At 42.2% G+C, this 23,700-nt stretch overlaps 1 protein-coding gene across 6 annotated transcripts in view; it reads left to right on the top strand.

Annotated features, from left to right (window-relative positions):
• Nucleotides 1-23,700, top strand: part of lrba (LPS-responsive vesicle trafficking, beach and anchor containing) — a 179,095-nt gene that overhangs the window by 51,176 nt on the left and 104,219 nt on the right. For 5 of the 6 annotated variants that reach the window (XM_027283138.1, XM_027283142.1, XM_027283141.1 and 2 more), the window contains 10 exons: nucleotides 10-163; nucleotides 1,134-1,314; nucleotides 2,983-3,116; nucleotides 3,696-3,803; nucleotides 3,936-4,077; nucleotides 4,267-4,618; nucleotides 10,229-10,401; nucleotides 12,175-12,259; nucleotides 12,515-12,648; nucleotides 13,364-13,425. In XM_027283138.1, the coding sequence (XP_027138939.1) occupies nucleotides 10-163; nucleotides 1,134-1,314; nucleotides 2,983-3,116; nucleotides 3,696-3,803; nucleotides 3,936-4,077; nucleotides 4,267-4,618; nucleotides 10,229-10,401; nucleotides 12,175-12,259; nucleotides 12,515-12,648; nucleotides 13,364-13,425 (1,525 nt within the window). The remainder of the gene's footprint in view (nucleotides 1-9; nucleotides 164-1,133; nucleotides 1,315-2,982; nucleotides 3,117-3,695; nucleotides 3,804-3,935; nucleotides 4,078-4,266; nucleotides 4,619-10,228; nucleotides 10,402-12,174; nucleotides 12,260-12,514; nucleotides 12,649-13,363; nucleotides 13,426-23,700) is intronic. The other variant, XM_027283139.1, reaches the window with a different exon arrangement.

Below are 23,700 nucleotides of genomic sequence, written 5' to 3'. Positions count from 1 at the left end.
GCCTCCCAGTCACTCCACAAAGACCATTTTGGACTTTGTGAACAGCAGTGAGAACGTTGTGTTTGTGCACAACAGCATACACCTCATCTCCCAGGTGGTGGACAACCTCATCATGGCTTGCGGAGGAATTTTACCTCTGCTCTCTGCTGCAACCTCTTCCTCTGTGAGTCTCCTTATATATATTTATCTGTGTGTGTATGTGACAGAGAGGGATTTTGTGTGTACTTAACTGTGGCTGTACATATAGCTGATGGCTCCAATTGCAGGAAGTTATCCATCCACATTGACCTTTCCCCAATCACATTAGACTACAGTTAGCTGCTTCCTAACGTTGTTAGTTTGTTTTTGTGTTGTCTGATCTCAGTAACTGCGTCTCTCTTACGTGATTCTTTTGCTTCTGTCACTTTACTGGTCTGTCTAAGAATCAGACTGATGTTCAATTCCATTATAATCCAATTGTCAATTGTGTGTGTGTGTGTGTGTGTGTGTGGTCCGTAAACAAATGTAGAACTGGATGTAACAAAATACTCGTATTGGGATGGTTTTATCAGGATAGCTCTTGCATGTATTCCATACACTTTGTACTCTTTTTAGATACTTTTCTTCAACAAAAAGGAAATAATTGACATTTTTCCATTGTTCATGCAGTCATTTTGACGGCTCTGATGTCACTATTTTGATTTTTTTTTTTTAGAAATCCCTCTCATGCAAAGTACTTGTAAAGTAGTTATTGTAATGCCACTTTAATTGGCAGTTGTTACAGTTTATTTTTGTTAAAATTCAGGTCAATGAACTTTGCTCAGTGTTTCTTTTTGTTTCATTGACGCATCCATCGTTTTCTTACAGCGTAAAAGCAAAAACGTAAAAGTTTCTCTTTCTTATGTTACCATGACGTCCTTTACATTAAAATAAAGATATTGTTTTTCATTTTTTAAAATTATTTTTACAGAGAAAAATATTTAAAAATAAATAAATTCTTCCCTTAGTTACTATATACAGTCATTAGCTTCTAAAATAAACCTATACTTAATCTACTTAATTTATACTGAATGTACAGTTCATTTCCAAAAATAACAGGATTTTCTTTGAATGTTTATTCATTAATTACTCTGTAAATCTTCTTCTCCTGCCAGCATGAACTGGAGAACATTGAACCCTCCCAAGGCTTGACAGTAGAGGCTTCAGTCACCTTCTTACAGCGCCTCATCAACCTCGTGGATGTTCTCATCTTTGCCAGCTCGCTCAATTTCACTGAGATAGAAGCCGAGAAAAACATGTCATCAGGAGGCATCCTCCGACAGTGCCTTCGCCTCGGTATGCACTCTTCTCTTTCTTATTCTCTATTTTCGAAAACTGCTCATTTGCTTTCAATCTCATGCATTCTTTCCCCTCTCTGTCCGATTTTTTTTTTTTAATTCCTTGAACACTGCAGTTTTTTTGTGTTTAGCTCTCTTTCTGCACATCTGGATCCCCTCTCTGAATTTCCGTCTTTCATCTCCTCCTTTTACCAAACCCTCTGTCCTCCCCCGTTCATCGATCCACCTCATATCAGTCGGCAGTAGCCTCTTGTATTAGGCTCAGTCATGGCTCCCTGTAGCCTTTTTGACCCTCCCTTCTGTATTCCCTTTCTTTTCTGCCGTCTTCCTCCTCCTTCTCCTGCCGCTGCTCTCATTCCCTCGCCTCTTAAACTCTGCTCGTATCAGCTCTCTCTTATCTTGTTATTATAACCCCACTGCATGGCAACACTCCAAAATGGCTGCTATCATGATATAGTGAGTTCTACATAATGGCCTTGGCTGTACTGTACTGCAGTGTAGCCCGAGGCCTTTTTCTGCCTTCTGTTCCAGGCTATTACAGTTTCCTCTGACAGCATCAGAAGCTGAGCCCCGCTCTAGCTGAATAAAAGATATTGAAATTCTTGCATTATTAATTTTACGCGGTGCACCTTTTCAGCAAACACAGATCAACGCGGTTTACACTCACTCAGCGTGGAAGTGGTGCAGTACTTTATACTCTGATTATTCATGCTTTGTTCCGTACGCTGGTGCGTATTCAGGTATCAGATTTTGTTTTCGATGCTCATTACGGCGAAGGTTACACAAGAAAGGCTTTCAAAATGCAAACTTGTTACACAAAGAGCACTTCTCCACTCAGACATTATTCAGGTACCGTTGCTGCTGTTGGGGTTTTGCAGTAAAGCGATGCCACCGTACTACAGGTCCAGTTTTAGAAAGCAGCCGTTATGAAATGAATATTTGATGAGGTATGCGCTCCCCATTGCTGGCACCTAATCTGATTTTGGAAGACTGTAACAAGGTTTTAGCATCTCCACCCCTCCCTCCCCCTCACTTTTTATAAATGGTCGTATGAAAGAGTAGTCCTAATGGAAAAAGCGAGCCCATTTCCAGACGGAATAATTCCCTCCTTCGTAATCTAAATGGCTCAGAGTTAACATTTGTCAGTTGTCAAGTACAGAGCAGTGGGGGTTGGGAGGGTCTCCAACAGAGGAGCTCAACATTAGATTACAAATGGTAAGTGTGCCAGTTTTGAACCCGCCTGAAGTTGTCAGACCACAAGATTTTCTTTGCGACAAAGGACGTATCTTCCTGCCTACTCAGCAAGTGCACACCCTAGCAGTGTCATTTGTTATGGGAGCTTGCACACAATGGGCGTGATTCAAGAGCACACCCTTGCACTGTGACCTTGGGAGGAGAGGTGGAGCAGGGAAGAGTGAACGATGCTGCCAGAGTTGGCCAGAGCGCCGACCTTGTCGTGGCCCCACTTTTTCTTCTTTGTTTTTTTTTTCTCTCAGCTGCTTCTTTTGTGGTTTTTCTTAGTTTACGAGGTGGACTTTCACGGAGATTCCTCTACTTTTTTGTTTTTTTTGTTCATTCGCTTTGGGTGTCATCTGTTTTCTATGGCATAATGCTTTTACACATTCATATGATGTCACATAATATCTCTTTCTCCGTCCCTCCCCAGTGTGTGCTATGGCAGTGAGAAACTGTCTGGAGTGTCAGCAAGCCCAATCCAAGCATGGCACAGAAATCTCAGCACGCAGCTATACAACCATGCCCAGCACTATGCTTGGAACATCCAAGTCTGCATCTGCACAGGCAAGTAACCCAAATCATCTGCTCACTTCATTATCATACACAGTGTTACACTCCAAAATCAAATCCAAAAATACAAATGAACAACTCTTGTACTGGACTTCCTTTGAGTTTTTTTACACTTAAATACACATCTTCCTTTGCTCTTTTCCAATACTCACTAGTAAACCAGAAGGAGCTTTATCCTTTGTCCTGCCCACCAACAACAACCAAGTGTTATTGCATTAGCTCATGTTATTATATTACCGCACTGGTTGCCATTTGTGACACTCGACAAGGCCTTTTGTCATTGCCCCTTTGATTTGATACAGTGGTTTCCAGTAAAGTCATGTTGTTCTTCCCTGAACCGGGTGTTAAAGCTCATTTATAATGCAGTGGCTCCATAGAAAAGCCATTATGTTAAGGACATGATCCCAGGAGGGATGGCTTCCCTAAGCTGTGAAACCTTACCCTACTCCATGAAGCGCACGTGGATTAATAAACATCCTGATTGGTGTAAAAGAACATGTGTTGCTCGCACTTGACTTGGAGACTACAATGCATTTCATGTGGTAATGGTTTGATTTGCATGCATGCGTGCAGAGTCCTGTTGATGCAGTGACAGGTGGAATGTCTCCAGTCAGAGACCTGGACCGACTTCTTCAGGACATGGACATTAACCGCCTCAGGGCTGTCGTCTTCAGAGATATTGTGAGTTATACAGAAAACATGTCCATGCATAACGTGCAAAGCATAACACAGCGTGCGTAACACCCATGAAATTATTCAACTATCACCAAAACACACACACGCAGATAGTTTAGTGTATGTTGTTTGTTTCAGGAGGACAGTAAGCAGGCTCAGTTTCTGGCACTTGCTGTTGTCTACTTCATCTCAGTCCTCATGGTGTCAAAGTACCGCGACATCCTGGAGCCCCACAATGACAAGAAACACCCTCAACGGTCGCAGTCTGCCAGAAGCACAGGTATACAGCAACGCCAAAGAAACTGTAACACAGTGGTTCCCAATCTTTTTCTGCTTCAGGTCACTTGTTGTCGTGATCTTTTAGAGGCTGTTCTGTCTATACAGTACTACACAAAACACTATTAAAGTAGAGAATATAAAATAGATTTGATTATTGCTCACATTTCTTTGTTATTTGTGTCTTCCTCAGATAGCGGTGCCATTTCTGGTGGACTAGAAGTGGAGAATGGCGTGTCTCTGCGGCGGTACGATTCTGGCATCGGCGACGACCACACCTCAACCGCAGCGAGCGAGGCAGACCTGTCATCCTCCGGCATGACTCACGGTCCAGACGCCATCTCAGAGGCCTTGTCTACGCTGTCAACTGAGGTCAGACCTTCTCAGCCCACTGATTCAAAGGGCAAGAATGTGAAGGATATTCTGCGCAGCCTTGTGAGCGCTCCAGCTGATGATATCATGGTGGATCCGAGTCTGCTGCCACCGGCGTTTCTGGGAAGTGTGGGCGACATGGCCAGAGAACTACACTACCGCTCATTTGATAGGTGAGGGCTCATGTTCAAACGTAGCTTGACGTGCGCATACTATGTGAAGAAAATGGATCTGTGTGCTCTGCACATTGGTGATTGTAGAGGAAAAATCTGGACTAAAATCCTGCCTGTGTTGACATGGGTGCAAACCTGACAGCTTTATCAGTTTCTGAAGAGCCCATATGGTGCATATACGCTTGTGATTCTCAAGTTGACAGTTTCTTACCATTTATCCCAACATAACTGCAGGGGACTTTTCAAAGTCAGACCTTGAAGACATCTTCCTTTGGTATCCCCAGAGGAGGCCTTGGTGAATCTTGAAAAAACATTCTGTAACAGAAACCCCTTTGAACCCGGGGAATCTTCCCCTCCGACTCTTTCCCCCTTACTCCCATTGTTCTTCCCTTTTAGCTGTCGATGTAGGTCCTCATCCCGAGCAAACCGCCTTACAAAGAACCTGTCTTAAGGAAAACGGGAGTCATGTCTAGGGTGAAGAGACAGAGCTGGCAGGAAGCTGTTTCTTTTCACCGTGTCGCTGATATTTAAACGACTTTCTTTTTCATCTCTCCTGCTGCTCGTCTCTGCCTTGTCTATCCCCCTTTTTTTTTTCTGGCATAAAAGCTGTATAATTTGCATTGCCCCTGGAGGTACAGGGGTGAACAGTCAGGAGCAAGGCTTCAAAAGCGGAGCCGAGTGCTGAAGCCACAGACGGGCCCAGGTGAGAGAGGATGGTCACCGGTCTGGTTTCCATTTGGAGCGTTGATTCTGAGACAGACGTTCGCAAACGGCAGAGGGGGAAGAGGGTGGTTGAGACTGTTAGAGAGAAAGAGATGGGAGAAGGGGCGGGGGGGTAGTCTCCATGGGGGTGATGTCAAGTCAAGGTTCTCATGTACAGAAGAAAACATTTCTTCCTCTCTCTCTTTCTCTTTCTCTTTCTCTCTCTCTCTCTCTCTCTCTCTCTCTCTCTCTCTCTCTCTCTCTCGCTCTCTCGCTCTCTCGCTCGCTCTCTCTCTCTCTCTCAAACGCACTCAGTCTGCAGCAGTCTGCCAAACCCCCAACTGTGGGAATTCCACGGCATCTCTGTGATCGCGTGTCTTTATCTGAGGAATGCTTTGTCAGGTCTCAGGGCGCTCCTCATATCAGGGGGATTAGACTGGCTCCTGTCCGCTGAGCGCACTCAGTAGGAAGAGGGGACGTCAGGAGAGCTGGAGAACATAGACTAACAGCTTGCATGCTGCCAATGGGAGCCTCTTCATGCAAGGTATACAGCACAGGCACAGAGGGCAAACTTTACCCTTTTTTTTTAAGAGGAAATAAAATCAGCTTATGAGGATGTTCACACATTAACACGTTTAACTAATAATAAAATAATCACAAGCATAAGCTGGCAATATTCTACCTTTTTGTTATAATTCACAAATCTCATTAAAACACCAAAGCAAACAGTGCGTTAGTGCATTTTTGTTTTCAATAATTTCCAACTGGATCATACTAAGGTGGCAAATCTTCAAACAGGGGTCACAAATATATACTTTGATTTAAAACAAGGACTAATGTAATAAATAGTGAATTTTAAGTGAATACTGTTACTTGTTTTGGATTATTGTCTGATTATCTACAGTGTGTGTGTTTGTTGTAATGATGGAACATGTCACGCAGCATAAAGGTGTGGCTCACTGATGTGTTTATATGTTCTACAATGGAGGTCATATCAGGTTTTGGATACACAGATACTTGTTAGTAACCTAATTTGTTATTGGTTTTGGTCTTTTTCATGGGATTCCTATTTTTTTCCATTTAGTGTTGAGTCAAAAGATCAACCAAAAGAAAGGTAATAGCATTACGTTGATATGAAACAGAGAAAATCTTCACACGTGTGCATACATATGCCCCCATGCGAGCCTTTCTTCGACCCAGATTCTTAACGTTCCCCCATTCTCTGACCTCACTGTCGGGGCGCCAAATTATTTTGATGTCTCTTGGTCAAAACTACCCTGCGAACCATATCATTCACCGGCTTTGCTCCTATATTTGTTCTCTTATCTCCTCAGTTTACCGCTCTTTATCAGCTCACTGTCTGTAGGCCTTACTAATTCTACCTACCATGCATTTAGACATGTCCTGTGTTTATATCTCATGGTAATGACTCTATCACTGCTCAGCATCTTCCACTAACCAGTAAGCCTCCCAGTGACACCAGTACAGACTAGGGCTGACATTCTGCACTGACATCTCCTGCCAAAACATGGCCACTTTTCACTTAACCAGGGAGCTGGATTTACGAGACCAATGTATGAAAGAAGCTGGGATCTCCCAGATAAAAACGGCGGCTTGGTCAGGGGGGTGAAGTATCCTTACTGATTTATTTACTAGTGGAGACCTGCTGGATTTCTCCCATCCATTTCTCAGCCATGCCCCTGTTATGACAGCCAGTCTGCAAATATTTGCTGACACTAACCAGAACTAAACAGTGTCATTGTACAAGCCGGTGATTTAGTCTGCATGGTTCGGCAGAATGTGTGTGCGTGTGTGTTAGACGTTGGGATATACATGGTGCAGTTGTTTGCATTCCTGGCAGTAGACTCCGCATGCATGTGAGAGTTGATGTACAGATGAGTTTTGTTGATGTTGAAGTGTTGTTAATGTACTTCTTAGGAAGAGGGTAAGCATGTTGGACACAAACACAACCGAGAGTTTTTTAATTTCCACACCGCGCTTTCAAAAAAGAAAAGAAAAAAAGGTTCTGCGAGTGCAAACGGGGATTCACCTTTTACGAAACACCTGAAACTAACTAATTAACTTCCATTATTTATTTATTCATTTTTATTTTAAGCAAACAAATGAGACAAAAACACACATAATTCACATAAAGACAGACAGCATACATCCCAAAATACCTCCCTAGCATACAATATGCAGTATATATATAAAATACACACTCCTGCACAAGCATGCACATATATATGTACATTTCCCCAATTCATTTAAGGTCACTTCAAATAAAATTTCAACATTTTCTGCCTCTGCCAAGAGTTTTCTGGCAGCCGTTGGTCTAAATAAAAAATGTCCTACCTGTACATACATATCCGATGCATACATCATGCATGCGTACTTACGTGTAGTGTGGTAACCTTGTGCACACACACTCGCAAACTCTCATGACAAGTATTGACATTCTGCTATTCTCATACTGTACAGGCCCTCAGGTCCCAGTTTCTCTACTCATTAATCACTGATGTCGTCAAGTAAAATGCCCCTCCCACGCCAACCATCATCGTCCAATCACAGCTCGAGAAACTGTCAGACGCCGCAGAGTTTTATTAGAATTGATTTGAAAGTAGCGTGTACATGTAAATGTGTCGGCGAGTGCGGCCAATGAGAAACATTCACACGCACGGGGTTGCGTGAAACGAGGGTGAAAGGGGAGATCAAAGCTCTCCTGGGGTGTAAACCCCCCCTCCTCACTCGCATGAGTCTGCTCTGAGGTTGAAACTGTGGAGAATGGTATTTTTACACACACACTGCTGACACTTCCTTACTCATTCTTGCACTTGTTTTACCTAAAATAGCAGAGATTACTGGAATCACAGCGTTTGCTGCACTTATCCATTGTAGGTTAAAGCCTTTAAATAATTCAGCCTCAGCCCTGCACAAACACACACATACACATACACACACTCTCTCTCTCTGCCCTGGGCTCCTGTTTGTGGGTTGAGTGGGGCCGCTGACGGCTGATTAATCGACTGGGGCGGCCCACTCATGATAAGTGTGGCTAATGACCTGCTGAATAATTCACTGGGCCTTTTGCTGGGGAACAGATGGAAGGCCAAACACATATACGGACATGTTCACTGGCAGACTCGTACACACTTGCGTGCTCATGCATTTATTTTGTACACTCAATATGCATATATTCAAATATTTGTGGACACACACACACACTCTCCCAGCGTCCACACACCAGGGGTTCGCTGTCTCCCTGTCTGCTGTTGACACCTGGGGTGCTTCACGTCAGCGCCGCCCTTGTTTTCCTGATACCACCATCCAGCCCACTCGGTATCAGAACAGAAAGAAAGTTACTAAACCTTTATCTCAACTCTTCTGGCTATCAGTGCTGATTTCATTCTTTTCTATCACTGCTTCAGTTTTTATGTATCACTCTGGATCTTCTCACTCTGTGTTTGTGTTTTAAGCACAACTGTCAAGCCACTGGGATCCGTGTGCAGCTCTATTATTCTCTAATCATAGATCACTTGAAGCAAAGGTCAGCTGTCAGGGTTTAACATTCACAGTAACTTTTAATAGATCTGATCAGCTGCCTTGAATCAGCCGACGACGACCTTTGATACTGCGGCCAGGTATCTGTCTGCACCACAGGGAGCCAGAACCAGAATGAGAGCATGCATACATGCACACCAACTCTGGCAGCTTGCATTTTTTGGCTTGTTTGTATGCTCTCTTCTTTCTTTATTAAAATGTTGTTTTGATTTGATGTGTGTCTTGCATATCTCGGTAAGCCTGCGTTGGTTTGTGATTCTGAGAGGGAGCAGTAGCCAGTGATTAGACCCTGCTTCCCCTGTGTCAGCACTGATAAGCAGGGCCAGGCTTTCTTTTGATATGACCAGTGGTCTGTCAGAGCCCTGGTCTAAACTGACAGCTTATCTGCATGCTGCTCTCCTCCCATCTGCTGTTCGCCGGATGGGAATTGAACCTCCACTCAGTCGTACCACATCAGTACGAGAAACACTTCCTGTTAAGTTACAGGGTGGACATCTAAAGCAGGTTTATCATCGCATAGATAGCTGTGTTTAGAAATGTAAGCTAGCTGTCAATGATCAGATAAATGTGTTTAGAAATGTAAGCTAGCTGTCAATGATCAGATAAAAACGGTTTTAAATTTAAACTTAACCTAACTAAACCTAAGCCTGCGTGCTACAACTCGATATTAAACCTTAATGATTTTTGAGGAACGTTGGAAATGTGTGCAGAATTTAAGCACTGAGAAACACTGGAAGTGACAGATTCTCTGTATTTTCTTATTTATTCTTTAATCAAATATTTTCCAATCTTTAAAAACAGGAAACTTGTGTAGACCAGAATTTATTGGGGCTATGACTAAAAGAAAAAATGATTATTATTCCTCAAAGGAAGGTAGGGGGAAAAAAAGGTTGGTATGCAGCATATTGGCAAACTGTATCAGCCGTACTACGTGCTTAGAATTTTAAAAGAATTGCTTTTAATTACAGAAAGTTTGTGCTGTAGAAGTTTTCTTTGTACATAAATATACTTTGCACTACTATGCACCCATATTTTACATGCTGTAAAGTATCAACAAGCAAAATGAAATGAAGAAGTAAGAATTTATTATTATTGCAGATGAACTACTGCAGGTAGCGGCTCGCTTTGTGGCAAGATCAGTGTGACTGTTTTAAAATATTTTCTACTCAGTCAGTCAGTAAAGCAGCCTTTTAATTGCTCCCCCAGTCTAATGGATTGATGACGGTATTATTGTTGTTCTATACAGTGTACATAAGTCTTTCCCGTCAACTGGCACCATCAGCATTTTCTTACAATCGTTCTGTCTAGGTGACAATTAAATTAATGATTTGTCTCATTCTTCTACAGAAGTGTCATCGTTGCACCCAAGAAAGCGGGCATGACACCGTCTCCAGGCACCTCCACTCCCGTCCCTGCAGCCACTGCTGCCTCCGTGTCCGGTGGGACACCCATCGACAGCGTCGCCGTTGTATCTTCTGGCGACGCCTCCCAGAGCGCCTCTGCAGACTCTGCAGCAGCTAGTGAGTGCACACACGAATATTAGAGGGGCAGTGTTTCCGCGAGGGTAGATAAGTCATAGCCTGGATGAGCTGTGCTGCGAAAAAAGTCAATATTTATTGAGAGATTTTGCTCCTCTGTGTGCCTGGAAGAATAATGGGAGAATAATGTTGCTGTGTTTGTACAATGTAATCCAGTAACCAAGCGGGGATCACAACAAGCATTGGAGTTGGACTAATTCACCTGGAAGCTGTAGCAGCTTTAGCTTTTGGTTTAATAGACTTAATTTACTAAAAGTAACATTTTCAAATTAAAATATACATTAAAAAATAAAAGAGAAATTATGATTATTGCTATAATAAAATCACTTCTATATTGCAGTGATTCTGATAGAGTAAAGTAAGGTGAAGACATAAGATTATAATAATAAAAATAGAGCACACCAACTCTCCTGAATCCACTGATGAAACACGGACAATATTTAGTGATCAGCTAGTTTTTTGCTTGTTTTGGTTTTGTCAACTTTCTGCATGTGTGAGTGTGTATATAAGTGTTGTTTTTTCACCGAGCAGTGTGTGTTTAAGTGAGGAGGGAGTGACGCGAGAATGGGATTTGTCTGTTTTTAAGAGACTGTGCATTTACTGTAAAATCAGGTCGGGGAGTTTGTGTGCGTCTGTTTGTGCCGTGTGTGTATGTGAATAATGATAACTGTTTAAGCTGTATGCATAGAGCACTTTTGCAAGCAGCGTTGGGTAAATATGCTTTGTGAGCGCGTGTGTGTTTTTAGTGGGGCAGTGGGAGGACTAATGGAGACGTTCATTTACTCCTCTTTGTTTGAAGGAGCTACTTCAGCTGGAGAGGGGATACTCTCACCAGGCCCACATGGCGCTGCTTAACACCTTACATGCACACACACACACATATGCACACACATTCCAGCCCACATTACACTGTCTGTCATTCCTTAAGAGTTATCCCTGCTTGGAGACCGTCCTGGCTGGAAAAACAAGCCCGCTGAAACACCAGAGGAATCCCCCTCCTCCATATTCAGCTGGGCATTAGCTTATTTATGAGCCACAGGGAAGTGAATTTACTGCCAGATCAATCAAACATGGACTTTGTAGCTTGTGTGCCTCCGTCTCCAGAATGAAGTCGTAAAGCACCTTTTTAGTTGTATAATGAAACAGTCACAAAAACAGCCCAGAGGGGTAAATTGGTATGTAATGACTTAATGAGTAAAAACAATTTGAAAAAACAGTAGGTCTCATCTCGCATTCACACAGGTGTAACACTGAAAATATTACTTATTTTTAACGAATAATATTGTTATTTAAAAAGATTGTAATTGGATTTGTTTGATATACGACTGAAATATTTATAAAACATCCAAAAATGATCACACTGTTTAAAATGTGACTGCAGCTTACAGCGAAAATGTTACCAGTCTATCGGTGCACAATTTAGAGGTTTCCATCATGAAAACCTCTGAATTGTAAATTGATAAGCAAAGACGTATTGTGCTCGGAGTACATCATCCACTATCTAACCATAAAGTTATACTTGTACCCCCACTTGGCCCATTTGACCATAAATCCCCCTTTTCTATACATTTGAATGAAGACCATTGTATTATTTCATAAGAGGCATGTTTCCACACAGGTTTATGGTGCTACCCTAGTCGTATAATGTATTGCTCTTTCTGTGTGTGTGTGTGTGTGTGTGTATGTGTGTGTGTAGCGTCTTATTCTTGTCCAACATCCAGACTAATAACAGAGTTCTTTGGTTTCTCCCTGCAGCAGCCGGCCAGGTTCCAGCCAGCGCAAGCCTGCCATCTGTCCCCCCACTCTCCCCTGTGACCCAGAACACAGCTCCCAATATGAGGTGATTCATCTTCTTTTCTCTCTCTCACATACACACACACACAAGCGCATACACTATCAGCTCTTTTTTTATGCACATAAGCATACACAATGAGTTATTAATGAATATCCACTTATTGTTGCTTTGTCCTAATTTCAGTATTTTGACTGAGGTTATATTTTTAAATGTCTTAATTTGTTTTGCAGTTGCATGCAAATCTTATTTTACTTGTCATGTACTGTTTGTGTTTATGTGTTGTTTGGATTACTTCTCCAGTATCTCGGAGCGTCTGGAGCATGCCCTGGAGAAGGCAGCTCCTCTGCTCAGAGAGATCTTTGTGGACTTTGCCCCCTTCCTCTCTCGGACCCTGCTGGGCAGCCACGGTCAAGAACTCCTTATTGAGGGCACGAGTAAGTACAGCATCAACATCACAGTGTCCTCGCAGATCACAAGGATGCTGCCTCTTTTTAACAGTTGTCCCCCATTTAAATGCAATAACATCTTCAGGCTGTTGTTAATCCAATAGTGTGATGAGTGTGCATTGGGCCAAGAGCTGCTAGTTCTGCTGAAGGTTTCTAGGGGGCCAGGTCAGAGGCCAGGCCACTAATAGCAGTGTTTGGGATGTCTGCTGCCACCAAACAAAATGGAAAGTTGATTGATAGCTGCAGGGGGGGACTGAAGAGAAGGCAAGGGGGGGAGGTGTGCGTATGTGTGTATGTCTGTACGTGCCTCTGTGTCATATGAAGAGCAACTAAAAGACCAAAGGCTACTCTGCCTTCTTCCCCGTCTGTGCCCCTCTGCAGCCTCTGGACACTCTAGTGGCCCCCCTGCCCCCCTGCCCCCTGAAAGCCCAGAGCTCGCCTTTACAGATCAATGGGACATATGCTGGCCTAGTCAGGCCTGTAATACAAGGCCCAAATATGTATTAGTTTACAGTAACATCATGTCGGCTCATTAGGCCCATCAATACGATCTGCTCCCTTGCAGATGGCACAAGGTTAGGTAATCTCTTGTCTATTTGTGGGTGTGTTGTTCACGAATGTGTTTCCACAAGAACCCAGCAGAGTTTAAGAAATAAACTACTGTTTTTTGTCTTAATCATTTTCTTGCATATTTTTTTTCCAGGCTTGGTGTGTATGAAGTCCAGCAGCTCAGTGGTGGAGCTCGTCATGCTTCTCTGTTCACAGGCAAGTCTGGCATCTATATCTGTACTTACCCCCCTGTCTTCCTCTTTTACACCGATCTGATTTATCAGACTCACCTTGAGTGCAGTAAATCCACAGCCCAGAGTGGACAGTGAGCCATCTCACGCCTTATCTCTCCTCCACACTACCTTGTCTACTTTTCTACGTTCACCCTGTCCCCGAGCTAGGGCGGAGAAACCCGGAGAGAAGGCATCTCCTGACCGCAAATATTGGTTTGAGGGTCAAGGGTGGGCGACCTGTCCGCGTCACCTCTGACCCAAGCGCCGGCCCTTGTGGCCTGGCCAAACTGATGAGGAGGGATAATGTAGATTTGATGGTGCTTTGCATTGATTATCCCTCTCTTCTCTGTTGTCTTGTGGGTGTTTTGTTGCCAAGTTTATTTAGCTGCTGCCAGATTCATGAATACTAATTCAGGGATCATAAGCAGGCGTGGGCAGATCAATGATCGGGGTTGTCAATAGATCACTCCAGGACGGCTGATTAGCATTAAGAAGCTACCAAAGGCTGTTTAGGTTACTGCACACCGTGTACTTTACATTTATGTTCGAAAATACATCTCATATGAACGGTGTGTTTATTCCCTTTTCATACTATAACACATATAAACAGTTGCCCTCATACACACACATCGTGTGACAAGGACAAAAGATAATAACTCCCCTCTGGCCCTGTTTGTTTGCATCTTTATCATTTAAAACACCTCATGAAAAAACAAAGATCTCCAATAATACAAAAACAGATCTGATTAATGACACCTCTCACCGCCGCGCTCGCCTTATTTCTTTTTTATCAGCTTTATTTTCTAAAGAAATAGCGCCTGTCGTCTGGCTTTCTTTCCTCCACCTTCTCCCCCCTTTTAACCCCCCTACCCTGTTTGCTTCTCATTATTCACTTCGCTTCATCTCTAAAAAGGTAATACAGTCAGATTACACATCTGTTTGGATGTCAGTGGCCGCGCATAGATTTGTGCTAGTGGGACACACGGAGGGAAACGTGAGCCCTATAATGTCCGGAGACGAAGGAATAGCAGGAGTGAAAGCTAGATAGAAAACCAAAGAGAGAAGAATGACAGGCTCTAATGCACCTATTTGTCATATCTGTCAGGGTGTTGTTTAATGCTAATCTAATCAAAGGCAGAATCTTGGTGATTGCTCCTCCGCACAGCTCATACCTCGCTTCCCCCTTTGGTCCCCAGCCCAAGCTATTTCTTCCTTTTTTCTAAGCTTCAAGCTGCTCCACGCTACCCCACCCAATCTCCACAACACACACACACACACACACACACACTCTTTTTCTCTCTCTGTCTGTGAGAGGACCAGGGATTGGCCGGCATAGTGTTGATTGCTTCAATAAATCATCCAACCAAATTCTCTCACAGCTAATGCAAATGTAATTTTATTGTTGTGTAAAGGGAGAGAAAGGAGGGGTGTGTGTGTGTGTGGGGGGTAGTAGGGGTGATACGCTGCTTTCCACTGGGGAAAAAGGGAAAACAGGGGCAGACTTTCCTCTGGGCTAAATTACAATGTATAATTATTTGTATGTTTGCTCTCCTCGTGGGGCAGTGAGAGTGAGCCAGTGCCATGATTGATGACGTTATTTAGGAAAGTTTGTTGGGCCCTCTGGCACAGGAAGCACTCAATTCTCTCACAGGAAGTGCCTTTGTGGCCATCTTGCGACTCCTTCCTGCCTTCAAGCCCAACCGGTGGAGGGAGTAGATGGAGATGATTTTGATTGATTTTCTCTCTCTCTCTCTTTCTCTCTCTCTCTCTCTCTCCCCCCACACCTTCATCAGAGATGCGACGCGATACCATCTCTGTGAAATTTTAATTAATTTCCCAAGCTTTGAGATGGAGTGGAGCCAGGGTGAAGGGTCAGGAGGCTAGGGACCGCAGAGCAGTTTTTAATCAGGGATCCTATGAAAGTTGCATTGGCGGCCACATCAGCTTGGCATTGAGGAGGGGATTGTAAACCGCTGTTTGATAGTGCCCCGTTTCTAACAACTACAACAGTGCTCCCAATTAAAGGACCATTTTGACCAGACATTAACTGTTGGGGTGGCATGCTGCCTTGTTCTCTGCTGTAATATTGATCCTCGAGGACTGCTGAATATACAAAATGAGGATTAATGATCATCATCATGTACTGTAGCGGCAACAGAGTACAGAAAGCGCTGCCACTTATTACTGTATCTGCACCTGGCCTTGTTGTTAATTCAATACTACTGTGTTTAAGTCCAAAATTTAGTTTACTACCATAAAACATAAGGCAGAAATATGAGCAACATATGAATATGAAGTAAATGAATTTGAATGATAAGAATTAGTCAAGCATAAAGGGCAAGTTCAACAGTTTTACTGTCCTTTGACCAACTCGTATCAATATGGTGTTGTTCAGGTGCTAATTAGAGGATTTCATGTAACTGGAGAAGACATTTTATAAGGTCAATATCAAGACGTCATAGCCCTTCAATGTTATTGAACGTGATGGCCTCCTCAAAGTAGCTCTTGCATATTACATGAACATCTAAGTTTTCTCCAGTGAACTGCGTTTACTCGAGGCTTTTGCACGTACAGTACGAACCACTTTCCCCCCATCTTCCCATGCCCCTGATTTGCCTTGACAGTTTCACTCTCCCTCTCACACTTGTTTTCTCCCCGTCTTTGTCATGTTTACGGCCAGCGTGTTGTTTCCTGGGTCCACATCTCGAAGTGGCTTCCACCCAAAACATCTGATTAATAAATAATGTGCTGGGGCAAGAGAAAGAGCTTTCCCTTCGCGCTCGCTACCGTCTGTCCAGAGCTTTGAGAAATCATCTCATCGGTTACTGGACAGTCTACGATGAGCAGAGGCCCATAAATCTCCTCAGTAGCTGCATTTGTGTCCTGTAGATCAGCCATTATTGTCCGGCCCCTCTGTCAGCCCATCCATCCTTCTGCCATTTATCAGAAATACATCCTGTACATGGAGTGGAAGGAAGGGAGAGAAAGAGTTGTGGGGTGGAGGGGGCCGCTGGTTTCATGATGGTCAAGCTCAGATAGGAAAGACTGTTCTTCCTTACATGTCAGCAAATACAAAAAAACATGGATGCAGCTAATGTCTCATGACATTTAGTTTAGTGTAATTACACATAAAATAATGCTACCTGATATCCATATTGCTTCTAGTGTAGTATACAGCAATGCAGATAATTTTGTTTTAATTTGCCCAGATATACACAGACATGCAAGAAGTAAATAGACACCTTAAATTTGAATTTTCATTTGAATGAAGGTGTCTATTTACTTCTTGCATGTCTGTGTAGATGAATCAGTCTTTGATACATGGCACAATGATTTTATGTTTGCTATTCCAGAAAACAGACAACAACAACAGACTTCACTGTGGACAGTTTTTATTAACAGATGGGCAACTCTCTCCAAAGATACACAGTACTCCTGTGAACATTGTTCACAGTGAAATATGCAAAATAGCCAGAGTGACGTGATGACTGCTGAATTTCTAGCTATGCTACCCTGTCAATGTTGTGCTGTCGGTCAGTCCACCACTTTGCAATAGTGAAGCAGACTGAAATATCTCAAAATTTATTGGAGACATTTCCATGAAATCTTGTAATTTGTCCACATTTATGACCAAATACCAGCAAAACCAGTGGCATTCCCAATAGCTTCAGTTGTAGTTTGTATTTATCGGCACTGGCATGCTAACATGTAGCATTGCCATTGTGAGCTTGTTAGCATGCTGACGACAGCTTGTAGTTCAAAGCCCCCGTGTGTTTTCTAAGTACCGCCTCAACGGGGCCACGAGTATCGCTGTAAATTCTCCCTCAGACGCTGATATCTAGAAACCTGAACAAATAAAACCACAGCTAGCTAACTAGCTAGGGGAGGAAGTGATGAAATTATTTAGTTTCTTTGTAAATTGGTTGAACCCTTTAGTCTTTGCAGTCAGAGATTGTCCATTTAATGTCAAATATTTGTGTGTTAAAAGTTCTTATTTTAGATTCGTTAGCTGACACGTCTCTTCTAAGCAAATAGTATTTTATTGGGACAGCTAATGCAGATAATCTTTTAATAGTAATTCAATAACATCAATGTTAACCTGCTAATCCAATGAGCACACATTATCGTATGTTCCCAGCCAGTCTCATAGCCATAGTTAACCTGTTTAACAGATGGGCACCTCTCTCTCCCAGTCAGAGGGGAGAAAGACATTGACTTCCCCAAACACTTGGCTCCTCCTGACCCTTTGACCCTCTGACCTCCAGGTTAGGAGGAAGAGTAGCGGAGGCATAGAAGTTTAAACCCCTGCAGTCAGGGAACAGGTCGTAAGTGCACGGTCATCATGGTCCAAACAATCAATAACATAATATGAGAAACGAGGGAACCAGTTGGAAGCTCAGTGCTGCTGAGAATACAAAAAAGAACAACCAGCAGGTTAAACCATAAGCACGGTTACTTAAGTTTTTATGTCATGGATTAAGATTTTAATAAATTTTATGTTTTACAAGTTGCTTACTTTAAAGGTTATGTCAGCGAAGGTGAAGTCTAATGTTTGAATTGCTAAATAGCCATTTATATCTGTCAGTACACATATTTCTTCTTCTCCCCTGTAAGTGAGGCTTTGATGGATCAAGAGCAGACCATGTTGTATGAACCACTTGGGGAGCTGAGAGAGGTGAGAGAAGTGGGGAGGAATGTGATGAAACCAGTGGACGAAAATACTTTCCCCACCATTTTCCTCACAGTCAGACCCACACCCCGCTGTGCAGTTAAACAGGCACACAAGGTTCAAGATCAGTGCAAATCAAAGCCGTCCCTCCCTGCTCGCCCTCGCCCTGCGTTCTGCTCCGGTGCCCCTTTACAGCCGTGCCACGCGGCTCGGGCGTCCCTGCCATCGCTGCTTCGTTCAGAGGATAATATCATGCTGTTTATTCTTTGAAAAGGTACTCTCCTGTGAGACGTAAGGAAAACACAGCAACACCAACTGGCACTTAATTCTGCAGGCTCCCTATCGTTGCCAACTATGCAGCCAGAGAGGGGGCAGTGGGGTGTGTTGTGTTGGAGGGGGTGGGGGTCAAGGGGGGCTTCCTGACAGGAAGTGAAGTCTAGCTGAGAGAGGGGAGAATCAGACGGGAGACTCCTCAAAATATTGAGTGGCTTTTAATTTGTCTCCCAGACGTTTTTTTTTTTTTTTTTTTTACTGTGAGCTGGCTTCAAGTGGCTTGGGACTGGAGGGCCTCAAGTGGCATGAATGGTTGGTTATTTATACGCAACGTATAATCGTGTTTCAAATAAATGAATTTCCCCGACAGAGCCCTCTCCTCCTGACAGCCACTGTTAATGTAATGTTTTTTTACCCGACAGGTTCCACGTTATAAGACCTTGGAATGTATTCTTATGTTTCTCCCCCCGCTATCCTCTCTCAGCTATCCCGCTGATAAAATCACGACTTCTTAGCTCAGATCTGGAGTGAAAATTCACATCCCTGCATTTTTGATCTAGTTAGACTGTTAAAGTAAGAAATTTCAGTCTTGTCATACTTCAGAAGGAAGATTTTAGTTGTATAAAAGATTTGCTTTCACTCTGATATTGTATATAGTGGACACAAAATATTCCTGTAAATAATGTTTATTTCAATTTGGTGAGTTCTGCACCACGTTCTCTTATGCAATGTATTCTTTGAGCAGTTAGTTAATTGCTTTTAGACATTATTTATATCTTAAGTACAACAAATGACGCCGTCTACCAATACTTCCACTGTATTTTCTACTTTATGACTCAGTTTTATGGTCGTCTATGTAGCTTTCTGAATAGTCTAGATCCCCATTTGCAGTTCCAGTCGCTGGGTATAAAAATCTCTATAATGAGTACAGTATATACAGATTTTTAGCTTTACTTGCGACACACACTATGCAATCAATCTGTCATGACTGACGTAATCTGAAAGCTAACAAAAAAGGAAAGGCAAACAAATGTATTTGAACCAAACATATGTACCATAATATCCAAACATCTGTACTATATAAAATGTTTTAACTCCGTTGGAGAACCTAATGAGCAAACAGCCTGAACTACATTTCAGTTGTGAGAACAGTCAATTGATTGATCGTGATGCATTATGTCATTTTGAAAAAGTTTTCTTCAGAAGAACTGAGACGAAATCTGTCTTTGAAATGAGATGGCATGAAATGTACACTGAAGATTAATCCTCACATGAAAAAAACATCCGTTGTTCTCTCTGTTAGAAAAAACTGTTGAGGTAAGATTGACTTAGAAAGATAAATCAGCATTCAATCAGCATTAGCATGAACCTTTAGACTTTTTATGGGTCAGGGGTTTTAAGTTCAAGTCAAAATAAATAAATTATAGCATAAGAACAATCTGGTCATGAGAATTACGTTGTTAGATGAGGTGATGATATTATTTCTCATTTAAAACTGGAACATCTGTTCCATTTGGAACTGAAACAGCTGCACAGTGTTTAAGTATTCGTATGCTCATACATCATTAAAATGCACTGACATTGACACTAAATGAACCAAATACAAGCTCCGCTACAAGATAAGTTTAAAATAATTAAAAAGGGGTCCGTTTTTTTTTTTTTGATGCAGTGCTGTCTTAAACGTACCGTATTCCAAGTGTTCTAACATGTTTTTGGTTTGTCTGTTTGGTATATGTGGGGGGTTTATGTCCTGTTTTTTCACTCTGTTAGTGCAGCCATGAAAGTGTGAGTCCATGAAGCTGTTGGAGACCCTGCAGTATAAATATTTTGACATCAGTAAATATTCCCTCAGTTGTGAATTTGATCACGCAAACACCAATATGAATGTCTGTTTTTCTTTAAGCAGATAGCATCTGAACACGCACATGTGGATTGTTGAGAGCTCGGGTAGACATCCCGGTGTTAAGTTATTCATACGCACACACAGACACACACACACACACTTTTTTCTTTTAGACAAAACCGCATGAGCAAAGCAACAAACTACTCGGCTTAACTCAACTATAATCAACTCAACAAATGATGAATAACATATTTGATTGTTTATGGTAAAAGTGTTTTTTTTTTGTTTTGACTTACTCATCCGCCTCTTTTTTTTTCTGTCATTGTTGAGAAGAGCTCGCTGTTCATAAACATTGGGGTCACATAGCTACAAAAAAAAAATTGTTTCCTTGTCAGTTCTTCTTTTGTGGCTGTCAGCGCACGAAGGTTTAATCCAAAATGTCAAGATATGCCACCACGTGTTGTTGACATGTCATAGGAACTTTAACTGTATAGCGTTCAGTGACAGAAACATTCAAATTAATTTAAGATGTTTTAAACATGTGCCTGTTGTTTCCATCTGCTTTGTCTTTTTGCAGTCTTATTCTGTCACCTTGTAATCAAACTCCTCCCTGTCCTTTTTTTTGGGGGGGGATTTCAAGAAAAAAGAAAGAAAAAAATCAGTAGCTCTCAGCCTCTTTAATTTTGCTTCTGCTGCGCTGCCGCATTTGACATGAGGATTTATGCTTTTGTCGTCTCATCTAAAGTTGTGTGCCCATAGCCTTTCAAATCAACAAATACTTGTGATTATGAGTGATGCCACCGAAAAGCACAAGTGACTTATTTATTATTTCTGGGAGAGTCGAGACGTTTCTTTCTTCAGTGTTGGAAAATGTTTTCCTTGTGTTGTGGCGAGCCTGATGTTTGAAAGGCGATTTTACTCAGGAGGTCTGTGTTTTCTCACTAGTGGTAGTGGTATATTTAGATGTTGATTATGGATAATCAGCTGTAATGACGGAAGTGCATGGCATGTGTGTTTAGACTCAATGCCATCATCATTGCACACAGACCAAACAGAGCTGTCTTATTGACTTCAGATTGAGGCAGACATTGCCATGAAAATATTCAAACTTTCATTCATACACACCTTCATGCAAAAACGTACACCCTGCTCGCTATATTAAACAAATTTTCCAATCAGGATCAAGGGGGATAGTCCTCGCTCTCTCTCTCTCCATCCTATCATCTGTTAGGAGGTCAGGTTAAAGGTGAGGGGGTCACAAATGGCTGCTTGTATCTACTCATCAGGAGTGCTGTGGTCATGGCCCCTTTTGCGGCCATAAAAGCTGTGACACTGCTGACCAGGGCAGCCAAAATCCAATATTCTATCACTGACCTGTCCCTGTTTCCTTTTTGTCACTGGTAGATGTCCCTCAGATCAGGGTCATTGCTTTTTTAATTCAACTAGAAGAGCCATTTCTTAGACCATAATGACACCATTAGTCTTGCTATCACCTTTGTCTGTGTCCGCAAAATGCCAATGGCCTCCACGCCGTTCGTCAAACCTAATTTAGAGCCAACGCCTCTACGAACTGCAGTTTTGCGATAATCTTTTTTATTTCAGCCGAAGAAGCTTAGGTTTCACGCCAAATTCTAACACTCCCGCATCAAAAGTCCCAAGCATTTGAATGAAATCACATAAAGGAAATGTACCATCGCTGGTTTTACTGGTTCTCCAGAGAGTACGACTCTATTTACGGCCTCACTTCCTGTGGTGTTTATTTGAAATCCAGCTAGCACAGCCTGGCCCGGTCTGGAATATCCCCACAGCCACAGGCTAACACTCATGTTTAATGTCCTTCAACTACAGTCTATGCTTAAACTAGAGGGCCCCAAGGCTACTCTCACACACTTCCTCTGAAGCATGCCTCAGCCACAAAACCCTCTGCCAGTACTCAACTCCAAAACACTGTTTCCACTCCCAAGCCCAGACTTTTATTCCCTCTGTGCCCTCTTTATTTGGAATGTATTGTAAACACGGTCAATGCCAATATGGTCCTTCAGGACAAAAAGCAGTTATGAATTGAGGTTAAGTGTTAGTTTGTTGTCTGTATGACGTGCAGTCGGTTACAGAGTGACGGTGCGCAGGCATTTCAGAAGAATGGTTTCTCTTGGCTTGGTGCATGATTGGTTTTGATGGTTTTACATTTGTTGTGCTAAAAGCGGGGGGTGGGGTATGGTTTTGAAAATCATCACATACGTACAAATATGTTTGGATGTGTATTAGAGATTCTTGTAAATTGATCTTTTCCTTCCTCATTGTAGCGCTGATATCCTCGTCCCTGTGGGCTCTCTAGGTTTACTGAAAGGCCAGTCTCTACATAAACACACAGTTTCCTCTATCAGCTCGAGAGATGCTGACAGCACAGTTTAAAAAGTTTATGTTCAGATATGCATGCACATTTAGTGTCTTTCACGTTTAACTCCATTAAAATCAGTTCTTCTTGGTACTTTGTTGAAATGAGAATTTCTATAATATATATAGTATTTTTACCTCTACTGAAATTACTATTACACATTTATCACTAAATTTTAATAAAGGCTGAACAGTGTGGAATGTAAAGTGACTTCAAGCTGTGATTAATGATTTTTTTAAAGAGTAGTTTGGTAGTTTGGGTCTCTAACCTGAGGTTTTTCGCACATATTTCTCCATCTCCCCTGAGAGGAAGAAGGGGAAAAAGCGCTGTGAGGTTCAGACAGGCCCCATGACCTTGTTGCTTTATTATTCTTTTGACGGTTGTGTTGAAGGTGTTGAAATATTGAACAGAACATGAGAGATGATGACTGCTGAGTTTCCCTTCTCTCGTTGTCCCCTTTTGAAAGTTGAGGATTTAAAGTCGCACACGGCTGTGGCTGGATTGTTTAGACTGACACCTTGAACCATAACGTTAGTCAAAGGGGAGGAAAATTGTGTATTTACTTGTGATAAATGCACTCTCAACACAGCTCTTTCACTCCTCTCCACTAGTTTGCCAGCTGATTATGTAGCTCTTGCTGACGAAGAAGTCAGTTTACCTTCTTTAGGTGATGTTTCATTTGATATTAGAAGCCTGTAGTGGCAGGAAAGCTTATACATGAGTAGAGCTTTCTACAGGGTCCATTTATGAATAGTTTTAGTATTTCTACACTGCTCAAGAAACTACAAATAATATGCAATTATTTTGAATATTGCTTAATCATTTAAGTTAATATTCAAGCAAAAATGACAAACATTTCCTCAGGCATTTAAGTTAATATTCAAGCAAAAATGACAAACATTTCCTCAGGATTTCCTGTATTTTTATTGTTATAAGATACAAATTGGGGGGGGTTTGGCTGTTGGACTGACCCAAAAGAAAAACGTTTTGTAGACCAAATGATTAACTAATTATTTGAAAATGTAATAAAAAAAGGTAGTGAGGATGTATTACCACCACCTTATTGTAGTCCAAATAT

The sequence above is a fragment of the Larimichthys crocea genome, chromosome X (genome assembly GCF_000972845.2).
Source record: "Larimichthys crocea isolate SSNF chromosome X, L_crocea_2.0, whole genome shotgun sequence".
Taxonomy (NCBI): Eukaryota; Metazoa; Chordata; class Actinopteri; family Sciaenidae; genus Larimichthys; species Larimichthys crocea.
The sequence above is the reverse complement of the archived record's forward strand: the minus strand, read 5'-3'. Positions and strand labels throughout refer to the sequence as shown.